The following is a 16173-nucleotide window of genomic DNA, read 5'->3' as shown; positions in this document are numbered from 1 at the left end:
GATCGATGTGTTGTATTAGAAGACAGCTCTTCTGTCCAGAGAAAGTTACGGCCTCTCTAGTGACAACATAGTAACAGGTAGTTATAACCTGTCAAATAAGTGGTTACAATACATCTGGTGGCAATTATGATCCACTGAGCAATAATTAATCAGGAATGCCGAATGTGGTTACCTAACACGACTAGGCTGAAGGCTAACAACAACAACAATAACAACGGCAAACACAACATCAACAACAATAAGAACAGCGAAAATAACAACAATAACAACCATAATCACAAATCGACAATTGTCTGCCGACTTCCGGTAATTTTATACAAGTCTGGGTAATAAGACCTGTTAAACAACAACGAAGCATATAAATACCACCCCCCTCCCCCCGACCACGATATAGTGTTTGAAGAGAAAGAAAACACGTTATTGCCGAATTATATGACCCCAACATGACACATACACTCACGACAGGAAAGAAGACAGACACTTAAAACCGGAAAATACTGAAGGAACACACTGTGCATACCAGACTAGACAGGAAGGCGACTAGTCATACGAAGAAGCGTTGTTTACCAGGAGGTGACATCACGCATTATTATACAGTTTGTTAAAGCTGTATGGGGTCGGTAATTCGATTCCTGGACTCCCCCAGTACACCCAGCAGAAAATAAGTAGACCACCTAAGTGAATGCGGTCGAGTGCAGTACTTGTGTTGCGCAAAATATCCACCGTTAAGAAATAGGTAACAGGTGCCACAGTTTGCTCAATAAGTCACAACACAAAATATTAACCCAGGTGTGCTTTAATGGTTATAATAAAGCTGTTCTTTAATATCTTGACCTGAGAATATCCTGCGAGTTGCTCATTAATATAGGGATAATATGCCCCTTATGTGTGGTTTCTACATACTGTAGGTATAGTGTGGCTTTTCTTGGTCAGCTTTCAGAGGCGGCTTCTGCTAATTGGCAAGCCTAAGTCTAGGATAGACCTTATGGGAGATCTGTGCAATAATTAAAATCACCTACCACCACTTGTAATATTAGAGCAAAGAGTTGGAAGATATTCTACAATCTGGGTAATTATTTCACAAGACTAAAGCGGGTTTGTTTACATGCGCAGAACAGATTTTTTTTGTTCCGCGCATGACCGCGCTGCGCGCTGGCGTAGTTTAGTAAAAAGGTAAATATTTTGCATGACAAGTTTCGCATAAAACCGGCTATGCCTTAACGGGCAGTCATGCCTATGAGACCCACTTTCACAACACTAAGTAACGCTAAGCAACATGCGTAGTACATAGTTTGTTACTACACTCTGTAACACTAAGCAACATACGTATACACAGTTTGTTACTACACTATGTAACACTAAGCAACATGCATAATACATAGTTTGTTACTATACTAAGTAACAATAAGCAACATGCATAATACATAGTTTGTTACTACACTATGAAAAACTACGTAACGCGCGTGATATATTTAACTACCTTGTAATGCCGTTTACCAGTAACACCCATTACTACTATGTAACACATCGTACAAATTGCTGTACCATGTAACACCATTTATTACTGTCAACAGGGAGACTGGGGGCGGTATGCAGATCCAGGGCAGCGTAGTGCTCATCACAGGGGCCGCCAGAGGCTTGGGCCGCTCCTTCACCGAAGCCCTCTTAGCTAGGGGCGCCAAGGTGAGTGCTGGGGACTGAGAGGGGAAGGTGCTGGGGAACTGGCAGGGGGAGGGGGCTACTAGGAGCGGTTGTGGGGGGCTAGGGGAAGGAATGAGTGATAAGGGGCTGATGGATGATGAATTTCATGCAAATCTTTATGTGTTGCACCAACACCCTCATACTAACACACATACACCGCCACCCTCATACTAACACACTAACATACACAACCACCCTCATACTCACACATACTATCATACACCACCACCACCCTCATACTAATACACATACACAACCACCCTCATACTCACACACACTATCATACACCACCACCACCCTCATACTAACACATACACCACCACCCTCATACTAACACACATACACCGCCACCCTCATACTACACACATACACCGCCACCCTCATACTCACACACACTATCATACACCACCACCCTCATACTAACACACATACACCGCCACCCCATACTCACACACACCATCATATACCACCACCACCCTCATACTAACACACATACACCGCCACCCTCATACTAACACACCATCATACACCACCACCACCCCTCATACTAACATACACCGCCACCCTCATACTCACACACACCATCATATACCACCACCACCCTCATACTAACACACATACACCGCCACCCCATACCACACACACACCATCATACACCACCACCCCCATACTAACACACATACACCGCACACACACCATCATACACCACCACCCCACATACACTATCATACACCACCACCCTCATACTCACACACACTATCATACACCACCACCACCCTCATACTAACACACACTATCATACACCACCACCCTCATACTCACACACACTATCATACACCACCACCACCCTCATACTAACACACTTACACCACCACCCTCATACTAACACACTTACACCACCACCCTCATACTAACACAATCATACACCACCATCCTCATACTGACACACACTAATATACACCGATATTTAGATATATTTTATTAGTTGTCTGATGTGTGGTGGTGGTGGAGGGCTACAGGCCGAGTTTATAAAGATTGTGTTTTGAAGACCATGAACATTGACGCATCTGAGTAAATAACATAAAATAATAAGCCAATATACTCGTGTTGTCCAAGTTAATTGTGTCTACTGCATCTCTCAACTGTTTCGCCGTTTATCCAATCTTATTCTTTTATGTCTCACCGTTTATCCAGTCCTCCTATCTTTATGTGTCACCGTTTACCCAATCCTCCTCTCTTATCTGTCTCACCGTTTATCCAATCCATTTGTTCTTATCTGTCTCCACGTTTATCCAATCCTCCTCTCTTATCTGGCTCACCGTTTATCCAATCATTTTTTCTTATCTGTCTCCACGTTTATCCAATCTTCCTCTTTTATGTGTTTAACCGTTTATCCAATCCTCTTGTCTTATCTGTCTCGCCCTTTATCCAATCCTCCTTTCTTATCTGTTTCGCCCTTTATCCAATCCTCCTTTCATATCTGCCGTTCCGTTTATCCAACCTTCTGCTGCTTCCCATCTTCTTAAACTGATGATACTAAATAAGATTATATATACAGACGGGGAAACTTAATACGAGGGAGAGAGACAGTTGAGTTACTCTTTCCTTGTGTGCAATAATGACTGGGCGTGTGTTTGGCGACCATTCTCGTGGTTTAACACACACACACATACAGTGACTCAGTGGTCCTAACCCTCGACACACCAATGAGAGCTCGTACACCCTCAAGTTATCTCACTATTTACATAAACACATTCATCTGACAGTCACTGAAAGACTGTATGTATTCCTTCCATCGTTCTTGTTTGGTCGTAGTTTCAAGTATTAACAAGTGTACGTATTTGTTGACGAATAAAGAAAAAAAAGGAGTCTTGTTTTCACTTTCTAATTGACTGGGATAGGACGCCGGGTGTTTGCTTAATTCTTTTCACTTTTTTTTTTACGAGTTCGTCGTTCATGGGTTGATTATTAGTACTGGAGGAAACTCAGAGAAAACCTGTCATGTTACGGTAGTGTCACATTGGATAATAAACACCCTTCTCAAGTCCGACCCATGAAGGACTGAACCCGGGACGTAGCTTGAGAGGCAATAGCGCTATCGTTTTATTATTAAGTGGGCGTCAGGTGTGGGATGAGATATGTTTATAATTCTGACACACACACACACACACACACACACACACACACACACACACACACACACACACACACACACACACACACACACACACACGAGATAAGAGAGAGTCTTGAAAAAATATTTATCTTAAGTTTTGAAGTAGATCAAATGGACATGCTGAGCCACTAGTCAACAATTTCGAGGGCGCCTGACGTAGTGTAATTATGTCAAGTGGAGGGGCGGAGGAAGGAGTAGGGTAAGGGAGGGTCAAAAGAGGACAGGAAGGAAAAGGAGGGAAGGGGAGTGACGAACGAAACGTAAATAACACTGGGAATGGGAAGGATAAGACGTGTCAGATGGACCAATGAGAGATAAGGTGGAGGGAAGGAAGGGGCAGGGGAGGGAAATGGTAGGGGGAAGGAGGGACTGAGTAGAGAAGAGGTGGGGGGAAGTAGGGGCCGAAGGAGGGAAGGTGGGAGGGACGGGAGAGACAAGAGGAGGGAAGGGAAACTCAAGAGGAGGAGTGAAGGAGGGAACCGGAGAACGGACAAGGTGGAGGGAAGGGAGGAGGAGAAGGAGGAGGGAAGGGAGGGGCCGGGGAAGGGACAAGGTGGAGGGAAAGGGGCAGTGGAAGTGAAGGAAGAAAAGGAGGAGGAGGGAGTGGCATGATGGAGATGTTCAGATTGTTCTTAAGAGGGCGTGTAGAAAAAATAAAAATAAAGTATGCATCTCGACCAAGCACTTGATACAACCAACCTGCCTCTCGACCCGTTGTTGATGTTAACTGGGCCAACGTGCCTCACTACTAAAAAGGACTCTCTCTCTCTCTCTTTTTTTTTTCTCTCTCATCAAGGAGTCTATTTCTTTTATATGAAGGGCTGCCCCCCCCCCCTCTCTCTCTCTATTTCTGATATTAAGGAGTCTCTCTATCTCTTTATCCTGTATGAAGGACTCACACGCACTTTAACTAAACATATCTCAGGTTCTCTCATTCGTCTTCCCACTTGCACCCGGCACTTATTATGCCAGTTTAACCAAACAATTCGCACAGTTACGAATATAAATTGATGCTGGTATGATTAAAGAGTAATGTGAGAGTGTGGAGGTCCCTGTGGCCGAGCGTGAGGGAGTGGGCTGGCAGGCAGTGTGTCGAGTAAATCAAACTAGTCGGTGGCTCATTGGCAAGAGGGTGGGTGGTGAAGTGGGTGGTGCGGGTGAAGTGGGTGGTGCGGGAGAAGTGGGTGGTGGTGGGATGAAGTGGTGGTGTGGGGAAGGGTGGTGTGGGGGATGGGTGAAGTGGGGGTGGGGAAGTGGTGTGGGGAAGTGGGTGGTGTGGGGAAGTGGTGGTGGGGAACTGTGGGTCATTGGTAAGGGTGGGTGGGGAAATGGATGGGTCATTGGTAAGTGGGTGGGGAATGTGTGGGTCATTGATAAGTCGGCGGTTGGGAAGTGGTGGTCATTGGTAAGGGTGGGTGGGGGGCAGGGTCAGTAAGGTGGTGGGTGTAAGGTGGGGCAGTGGGCGAGTGTAGGGTGAGAGAGTGGGTGGAGAAGTGGATGGGTGTAAGGGAAGGGGATGGCTGGGGCAGTGGGTGGAAGAGGTGAAGAGGATGAGAGGGACAATGAGTGGTGCAAGGTGACAAGGTGAGAAGTGGGTGGTGAAGGGTAAGGATATGGGTGTGGCAGTGGGTGGAAGAGGGTGGGGCGGACAGTGGGTGGTGCAGGGTAACAGGGTGGGTGGGTGAGAGGGTAGGTGTAGGGTGAGAGGGTGGGTGGGGAAGTGGGTGGTGCAGGGTAAAGTGATGGGTAGGGTAGTGGGTGGAGGAGGGTAAGAGGGTGGGAGGGACAGTGGGTGGTGCAGGGTACGAGGGTAAGTGGGGAGGGTAAGAGAGTGGGTGGAGGTGAACACTGGCATGTGTGTTCAACTGTTGCAACATCCATCGGCCAATAATGCTTGCCGGCTCGTGTGTGTGTGTACCATCACTAGCGAGGGAGTGTAGACAGAGAATGTATGCGTGAGTCAGGCACAACATCCACTCTTTCCCCTTCGGGACTCTCCCTCACACAAACTGAATCACGAACACTTTTAGCCAACTGTTAAATTAAATCTCCTGTCAGAGTGACTGAGAATAACTTACTGTATTTAATGAATTCTACACCAGGCAGAGGGCAGGGCCAGACGCTGCTCCTAATAAATCCCTCAACAGCGAGCTGATATACAGAACCTGATATGAAGTTGAGTACAGTTGTGTCCAGCCACACCTATACACGTGTCTTACCACAGCTACACACGTGTCCAGTCACACCTATACACGCGTCCTGCCACCTCCTATTACGTGTTCTGCTACATTTGGTTACATGGGTCACATATACTTGGTTTACAAAACAATGAAGCCTCGAGAAGGGCGTTGTTTACAAAATGGGCTGATACTCAGTTTTAAATTTCAGACACACCGTGCTAAACCAGACAGTCTTAGAATGGACTAAACAACTCTTTCTTCTACAAAAAAAAAGGGATCACCTAAGGATCAGCCACTCTAATTTATTTCAGCTAAGATTAACCACCATGGCGCTCACCTAACACTCCAACCCCCACATGGTAACGTTAGGGTGTTTAATTATCAGGTGAAATAAGCTGGGACTAATCTTCAGGTGATCCGAAAAAGTCGTATTTGAATGAATGAATGAACAGTTAATTAGTTTCCTTAACTCTTACCCGGTTGGTGAACTAGATGATCTAGCGAAAAAGTTAGACGTTAGTTACACTGATGCTATTAATCTATAGTTTGTAATGTATTATGGTTATCTACATGGTTGTTCCTCTACACAGAATTACGAGAAAAAATTGAGGAATCACGAGAAGATTTGACACCTCAGATTATTTCACCTTGGCTGCTTAGTAGGTAGCTACCAAACTGGGAGATACTACCGCCTAGGATGATATTGGAAGCATAATGTACTGTCTAATGGTAGACCCTGCTGCCATATGGCATCACGAAAACTGTAACCAAGTCCCAGGTTGCTGATCTGTCTTTCTGCCTCATTTACACACAATTGCAGGGTCTCAATTGTCTTTCTTACTATTGGCAACACAGCATATATAACCTTTCTCACTCTTGATCTGTTCTATTCTTCTTTCTTTTCGCTTATTCTCCTATGATATCAGTTGACAATAATATTAAAGCGGGGCCTTTTCGGATGGGTCCCACTGGTCGGGAAGGTTGTGGACCCCAGGGCCGACCTGATCATCATCAAACTACTGGGGCCTCAACTGACGCCACTATGTTGCTGGAGGATCGGCTTTTTTCACACTTCATTTTTCCAACATTCGCGGCCTGAGATCCAATTTTTCTTCTGTGGAGCACCATCTATTAACCTCTTCCCCGACCTCTTACTACTATCTGAACTTCAACTGACTAGAGCAGCTTCACTCAAACCTTTTCAAGTCTCCAACTACAACCTTTATACCTCTTTCCGTTCTAAGGGAAGTGTATGCGCCTACTGCAACACACGTACACCTATAGCTCGAATCACGGATCATGAATCTTCTCTTTATGATGTAATTTGGCTCAGAATATCTCTACCAATTATGACTATTTTCCTTTGTTTCCTATACTGTTCTCCCAACTCTACCAACTATTTAGAACTCTTTGACTATCTCACTTCTTACCATGAGTCATTGCTATCCACACACCCCAACACCGAGATCCTCTAACTAGGATATTTCAATGTACGTACATCACAGAGAATAGCTTGGCTCTGCAAGGGATGACCCAGGTGGAGCTGAGGCACTCTCTTTTTCTTTGCTTAATGATCTGGAACAAATAATTAAACACCCTACAAGCTTTCCTAATCGACACGATCAACTTACTAACATTCTTGATCTTTGTTTTACCTCTAACCCCTCACACTATTCATACTCAATTTCTGCCCCCTCAGGGTCTTCTGATCACAATCTTATTTCTATTAAATCAAACTGGGCACGACCAACTCCCCCCCCCCCCTCTAAACTCCAACTATGGCACTATCGGAGGGCAAACTGGCAATCCTTGCGAGAATTCGGAAGAGGGCAAACTGGCAATCCTTGCGAGAATTCCTTTCCGACTTTCCTTGGGATGAATGTTGCTTTTCCACTCGGGACGCCTCGGTATGCGCTAACAGCATTGCTGGGGTTATTCAGGGTGGTACGAGTGCATTTATCCCATTTTCTACCAAGACTTTCACTTTACAATCATGGTTTGATCGCTCTTCATCTGTTGCAAGTACGGAAGAGAGAGATAGGGCATATTAAGTTATGAAACTATCTCCCTATTACTCACTCCTCTTTCATTACTTCTTGCAATCTTTGTAAGGCTATTCTTCGTAGGGACAAGCGGAATTTTATCAAAGAAAGACCGCTGTCCTGACTAGCTCTTCTTCTAGTAAATCCTTCTTGTCCTTAACCAAAAACATCTGTAATAACTGCACTCCCTCGTTTCCTCCTCTCTTCCGAATCTGATAACTCTAGAGCCAACTCTTCCCCTGATAAAGCCAATCTCTTTGGCACCTTACGCTCCTCTAACTCCACCTAAAACGATTCCAACTCTATTTCTCCTACTCCTGCTCCTCCCACTGAACCTATGCACTTTCCTATAATCTCCAATCGTAGGGTTGCTGGTGTGTTATCCAGGGTGGATGTGAGTAAGGCGCATGGACCGAACAGAATACCCCTTCGTGTTCTCAGGGAGTGTGCTAAAGTTTGGCCCCTGTGCTTGTTCGCTTCTTTCGCCTTTGCCTCAAAACCCAAAATTTCCTTCTTCTTGGAAACATGCCTTGGTTCAGCCCCCTCCCGAAGAAGGGTGACCATTCCAATCCCTCTAACTATCGCCGCATTGCCCTAACTTCATTCCTCTCTAAGATTTTCGAAACTATATTAAACTCATTTTCCCCGTCTCTTTGAACGGCAGATCACCAGTATGGCTTCCGCCAGACGAGATCTACTGGCGATCTGCTCTCCTACTGCACCCATCTTTGGTCATCCTCTCTTAGGGATAATGGGGAAACTTTCTTCGTGGCCCTCGACATCTCCAAAGCATTTGAAAGGGTATGGCACAAGTCTTTGCTTTCTAAACTTCCCTCTTATGGTTTCTCTCACTCACTTTGTTCTTTAATTTCTAGCTTCCTTGAGAACCGATCCATGGCAGTTGTTGTCGAGGAATCGATCTCTCGCTATTTCTCTACCAATAGTGGCGTCCCACAGGGTTCTGTTCTTTCACCTACTCTTCCTTCTTTTTATCAATGATTTACTTCACACTACCACTAATTCTATCCATTCTTACGCTGATGATTCTACTCTTCACTCTTCTTCACATTTTTCCCTTCCCTCTAATTCTCAAACTAGATCTGTTTCTAGAGCTGAAATCATTACATCTCTCATTGCGGATCTGTGCAACATCTCCGAATGGGGAGGTAGAAACTTGGTTAAATTCAATAGTGATAAAACTCGGTAATTACCAATTACACTTTCTAAATTAGATGATCTCCCACCAATCACATTTCAGGACGCAATCATTCTGCCAAATTCTAAAATAGATATGCTAGGCCGCACCATTTCCTCTAATATGTCATGGAAACCACACATCCACAACATTGCTAAATCTGCCTCCCGAAAGCTGGGAATGCTGTACAGATGCCATAGCTACTTCATTCCTGACCAGTTGCTTCATGTACAGTATATCGTATAAGGGATTGATTTGTCCTAACTTGGAGTACTGCTCTCATATCTGGGGTGGTTCTTCTTCTGCCCAACTGTTAGATAGGGTGGAATCAAAGACATTTCGTCTTATTAACTCTCCTCCTTTAGTTGATAATCTTTCTTCTCATTCTCTTCGCCGCAATGTTGCTTCACTCTCTCTCCCTTACAGGTACTTCAACGGACAATGTTCGGTGGATTTGGCATCCTGTGTACCGCCATCAAGGCCGTGGGCTCGTAACACTCGTCTTGCCCACGGTGCCCACCGTTTCTCTGTGGATGTCAGTCACACTAGAATAACCCGTTATAGTACATCCTTCTTTCCATACACAGCCAAACTGTGGCATGCTCTGCCTTCTTCTGTGTTTCCATACTCATACCATCTGTCTCAATTCAAAAAGCTAGTTTTCCAGCATCTTCGTGGTGTAGATTAATAAAATCCTTTTGTTTTTCTTTTTAATTTCCTTTTACTCTTATTTTTTCGCCCCCTAGGGGGCCCCCGTTATGGGTCGATGACCTGTGCCTGGGTGGGCTATTACCCTTCAAAAAAAAATAAAAAAAATTGGGTGCTAAGTACGCTATGGGAATTCGTAGGGCGTTATGGTGCAAACTGTTCGAGGTTAATATTTAGTAGTTGCCACCACCTAACTGAATACGGAGTCAGATATGGGGAGACAAAAAATAAATAAAAATAATTTATTCAATAACGTTTCAGTCGGAAATTTATAGTTTTCAAGTTATATTAACTTTTATTTTATAATATTTTGCCAATCAAGTGTGTTGATGTGACGTCATAGTCGTGTGGGCCAATCAGCGTGAATGCCGATGTGACGTAATACCCGAGCGCCAATCAGCGTAAGAGTCGATTCGCGGGAAATTGGAAGATTACGTCTATGTGTGAAGGAAGGATGTATATTGGCTGACTGGCGCGTTATTCGCCGCGTTTTGGGCAATGAAGCAGCAGCCGTTGACATTTTTAAGACATACGGTGTTCTTGTTTCATCTGAAAAGTGACCGAGATGTAATTCAGTGTCAGCACCATGTACCTGCATGGTAAGAGACGGACACTGACAAAGACACCACTTCCTCATTCAAGTTGCCTCACTATTCTCCTGTATCTCTTATTCAAGGTAAGTTTCTTACACACTAGGAGTTAGGTTAGGTTTTTTAGCTTTTTTAGGTTTTTTACATTGTTTGACCTTCCACTTTTTTCAATATCTCAACTACTGTTCATTTCCGACGGCAATGAAGGACATATTTGTATTTAATACGATGATTTACATTATAAAAACCCATTTTCAAAAGTATATTAGGTGTTGGCAACTACTAAATATTTACCCTGATTGTCATGTGCACTATTTAAACAAACCTGGGTGTTTACTAGGTTACGCTTCTCGCGGCCTTGGGGAGGCGGTGTCTAAAATCAATCCCTAAGAATTCCCCCAGACTTTCAATAGCACCACTGTATGAATAACTCCATTACAAAAAGCTATTCAGGCCCAAGTCGTCAGCAAGTGTTTTGTTTTTTGCAATGACGTAGTCATGTATAAGTTTTTGTAATACTGCAGCTCTATGTTGTACGTGAGCGCATATTTCTTGGGGGTCTGTAAATACAAAACCACAAACACTTCAACGATATGCATCTCCAGTCGCCATCTGTCTTGTTTATAAATAACTCAGAGCTACCCACCTCCTCGGGCGCTACCCTCCTCCTCGGGCGTTACCAGAACTACGAATCGCCGACTACGCCGCCGTTCAGTTGTAAAGGTAGAACTGTTGATTAAACACGCTAATGCTGCCTGGGAAGGGGGAGGGGTTAGGTTAGGGTGTTTAAACATCAAGTGAGATAAGCTGGGGTGTCTAATCTTCACGAGATCCAAATTAAGATGCATCGAAATTATAAAAAAAAAAAAAAATCTTAGTAAGTGAGCGTCGTGTGCCAGTTTGGTGGAGGCGGACGACCACAAATTAATTCATTTTCAGAAACGTAAACAAACCGCTCCCTGCCCACCAGACGCCTGTAGTCATATGTATGTCTAGAACAACAAAAGAAAACCCCAAGCAATAATTTAAGAGACATTTGTTACGGTGATGACATATTATTTGCCGTTTCTTACATCAGCTACACCACTTAACATTACTTTAACAGTTTTGAGAAGTGTCTCTGAACAATCATTCAAAAGACACCACCGAATAATTTACTACTTCTGTAACACTTGTAGAAATTCTCATATTAACGTAGAATTACTACCAGAGTCGGGAAAGATAAAGGGATAGATGAATAAGGAAAGGGGAGCAGGAAAAGAGAGGAGAGTAGAGAGCGGGGATAATAAAGGAGAGCAGGAAGAGAGGGGAGGGTAGAGAGGGGAGAATAAAAGGGAGCAGGAAGAGAGTAGAGAACGGGGAGAATAAAGGAGAGTAGAAAGAGGGGAGAATAAAAGGGAGCAGAAAGAGAGGGGGGAGTAGAGAGCGGGGAGAATAAATGGTGGAAAGAGTAGAGAAAGTGTTCGAACTGGCGAGAGAGAAAGAGTATTTGCGTTAGAATGTGTATGGATCTTATAGGCTTTGACAAGCATTTAGTTGTGCCGCCAACCACTACACTAACACCGTAACCCTGACATGGATCACGTGGCGATTGGACAACCCCAGCTAACGCTAACCCAACTTAACCTCACATAGCTTAACCTACTCTAATCTAATTTAATCTAATCTAAACTAACCTAGGTAGCTTTAGGGTGTTTAATTTTCAGATGAAATATGCTGGGGTACATAATCTTTACGTGATCCACACAAACACACACACACACACAAACACACACACACACACACACAGAGTAAGCGATTTTGTATTAACCAAGACTCCATTCATAAATTTAACACACACAGTTAAAAAAAAATATAATTATACAACAGGAGACACTAAAAAGATAATAAAGCAGTGTTGCCACCTCACACATAAAGCAGTTTGCCACCTCACACATAAAAACATACAAAAAATCATCCCCACAGACAGTATACAAAACATGCAGATCCAGAAACCAGTTTTTCAGTCAAGTGAAACTAACCCACATGACGTAAACCCGTAATTCAACAAGTCAGTAGATCATCCTTGGCAGAACTTTGTACACGATCTATCAGCCAGAGTTACTGAAGGTATAATTATGATATATTACAAAACGTATCGTTCACCTACCAACCAGCAACACGTTTTTCCTGACTCCTAAGCCAAAAGACTTCTGCGTTCTCCAGGCAACACACACACACACACACACACACACACACACACACACACACACACACACACACACACACACACACACACACACACACACACACACACACACACACACACAATAAAGGCTGGTTCAGGAGACATGTGTCAGATTTAAGAATTGTCAAGCAGAAGCTAAAATGTTGACAGGTAAACAGAATTGCGGATTAAAGGTGCTATATTGCCATGATGAGCTCCGCAATTTGAGTGCAAAATAATTATATCAGTAATAAAAACAAAAACACTTAATAACACAGTAAATATACTACTGCTACAACTACTACTACTGCTACTTCTATAACTACTACTACTTCTACTTCTACTAATGATGATAATAATAATAATAATAATAATAATAATAATAATAATAATAATAATAATAAATAATAATAATAATAATAATAAATTCGCGGATATAATATAACAAATTCCCTACGGAAGATATTTACTAGAGAAAATATATACATATTATGAATACTTGTCAACAACCCGGTAGCCCTCCCCTATACATCATCATATCACATACAACAAAGGAGGTGAAGATATAGACACAACCTTGAGTCTTCGTGTACAATGCCTCTCTGGAAGGTTTAGCAACAGGAGTTTCCAACTCTCATCTCCCTCTCATCCGGGTTGGGGCTAGCACAGGGATGTAACGGGATACACAGCCGCCACCTCACATTAAACCAAGGGGCGCTAAAAAACACACATACACATACACATACACACACACACACACACACACACACACACACACACACACACACACACACACACACACACACACACACACACACACACACACACACACACACACACACACACACACACACACACACACACACACACACACACACACACACACACACACACACACTAGTGACGTGATATATACAGACAGTAATGAAGCATAAGCACTAATAATGAGACATAACTGCTGATGATACATCAACACTAATGACTCATTCTTATCATTACAAAACAACAACACTGTCAGTAACAAATATTAACACTCACACATCTATCTTTTGACAACTGACCAACATCTGCCTGGAGGAATACCCAGTACTGTACTATAAAGCAGCTATACAATACAAGAGTGTCAAGTGCGCTGAGTGACTGAATATCTATCAACCATGAAAAAGTTCAATATAAAATCCAGCAAAAGCAAATGACTTAAGAGCCAACGCAATCAAGGAAAATTCCAACCACCAACTAATAGCGAGATTTTTTATGCTATTTCTTACGAAATTAAATACAACAGCTCGAAGGCTCAGATTCTCAAAGATTGTACGTAGATGTGTGGGATAGCATGCAAATGACTATCTTACGCTACGTCACTAAAAAAAAAGAAGCTAAATTGATGTCAAAATTGCAATATAACGACCGTACCTACACGAGCTCTCAGGCCTAATTAGGGAGAAAGGAGGGGATGTAACATAGGAACCTTTCTCAATTGTAACCCAGATATATATTCAGGTAATCGCCAATGCGACCACAAGGAGAATTTGACCTTCTGTCCTTAAGTGTGCATATCGTGCATACATCCCACCTCCCCATCATGGGTGGGAGTTGTACAGGCGTGGAGGAACGCTCAGGAACAAGTCCTCACTATGTTTCAGGGTCAACCGCCTAAAAAACTCAATCCTCTTAATGATGCTTGGACCTCCTACCCCCTTCTCTTCCTCTTGCTTCAGTCTCTTGTGAAAATATCTACTGGATTTGTATAAGACACCGATTTGTTATAGGATACAACAAAAAATGACATTAAAGCTATTTTCCAGTTTCTTGATCCTTTTCAACTGTTGGTGCATATGTTGATTACTTGGGTCACACATTGTGCACTCTCGGTCATTTACAGTGAACGATAGTCTGAGAGAGGGGTGGGTGTGGCAGTGACTGTGTCAGACAAGCATCACTTGTCACAATCCCAGCTCCGTGGAGACGAGTGGGAGTGCCTCAATGTACCTGATGATAGCTCAGCCCTTGTCATGGTATGGGAGTGTAAGAATATAAGGGGATGTGTAAATTCACATAAGCGTGACACGAATGTACGAATTAAAGTATAAATATGGACTAAACAGAACTAGCAGTTAAGGCACTTAAAAAAATTATGTTAGCAGGTCATGGTGACAATTCAAGCAAATTTCTACATAGAACCGATGCTACATATTGCTTACAACGAACATCACTTCTATTGGGAAATTATCACTGTCCTCTGCCTGTTGGGGTACACAGTGCAGCAGTCGTGTTGGACGTGTGCGTGTCTGTCTGACTATGGACAGGTTAGGTACTAGACAGTTATGCGTCATGAAATGGTCTCGTTCACCAAGCAAAGGCTTAAGAATGGTCTCGTTCACCAAGCAAAGGCTTAAGAACTATCAGAATAGCTAGCAGTACGGTACGTTACTAGCCAAAAGCCAGAAGTGTAACCAGCAATAATATAATCACGTGAACAAACATTAATATATATTTAAAAATAATAATTAATAGTGAAGATGGACCCACCACTATCCACATACTCTCACACACAACATCTAAGACAATATAAAGGATAAAAGTCTTTGTACACGAGAGAAACGACCGACTCCACCCTAGACAAGAGAGTTTAATATGGAGACTCGGAGAACAAACATTCACGGAAAAATTAATTCCATACAGCGACGTTAGAGAGACTGGATATATATATACCTTTCCTTATAATGTAAACAAGAACACGCCAAGCGGATGCAAACGCCTGGTGTATGACTGAACTTATACTTGTCAGAAAATTCTTACCCGACAAACGATAATAACGTCAAGTAACAGAATGGGGTCATGGCTAAACACAAACCAAGAAGCAACAATATTTCTTAATACCTGGCTTGTGTTTAATGCCAAATTTGTATAAAACTCCTCCCTCCGCCCAGGAGCACAATTTTGACCTTGACCTGTGTCCTACAACACCGACATACTTTCTCAAGAATTTAATCAATCTTTTCTTGGCCAACAGCTAACAAGTTTTATCATAAAAGTCAACTTATTACCTCTATTTTGTACAGTCACAGTTACTGATAAAATGTACGAATCAATCAATCAAGGCTGCTTCCTCAGGTATTAGGTTTGGCGACCACGATCCACCTCTCATTCTTAAGTGTTTGGATTGTTGTTAAGTGTTCAAGAGTTTGCCACTTATCGGTGTCCGGCAAGCACGGGAAGCAGGGTGGCTGGTTTAAGTGACGATGATACGACAGTAACGCTCCAAAATTTTATATAGTGTTTATTAGTAGTTGTTTTGGAGTATAAATTGGATTACTTTGAAGTGGGAAGAGTATGCTAAAATATAATCTTTTAAGAATGAATTACTAAGGAAAT

The 16173-nt window shown here is 43.0% G+C and overlaps 1 protein-coding gene across 6 annotated transcripts in view; it reads left to right on the top strand.

The window, feature by feature from the left end:
* LOC121871797 (15-hydroxyprostaglandin dehydrogenase [NAD(+)]-like) overlaps positions 1-16173 on the top strand; it is a 56520-nt gene that overhangs the window by 20567 nt on the left and 19780 nt on the right. For all 6 annotated transcript variants that reach the window (XM_042374294.1, XM_042374288.1, XM_042374289.1 and 3 more), the window contains one exon: positions 1575-1683. In XM_042374294.1, coding sequence (XP_042230228.1) covers positions 1575-1683 — 109 coding nt within the window. The remainder of the gene's footprint in view (positions 1-1574; positions 1684-16173) is intronic.

This window comes from Homarus americanus, unplaced genomic scaffold (assembly GCF_018991925.1).
Source record: "Homarus americanus isolate GMGI-L3 unplaced genomic scaffold, GMGI_Hamer_2.0 scaffold39675, whole genome shotgun sequence".
Classification (NCBI taxonomy): domain Eukaryota; kingdom Metazoa; phylum Arthropoda; class Malacostraca; order Decapoda; family Nephropidae; genus Homarus; species Homarus americanus.
The sequence above is the reverse complement of the archived record's forward strand: the minus strand, read 5'-3'. Positions and strand labels throughout refer to the sequence as shown.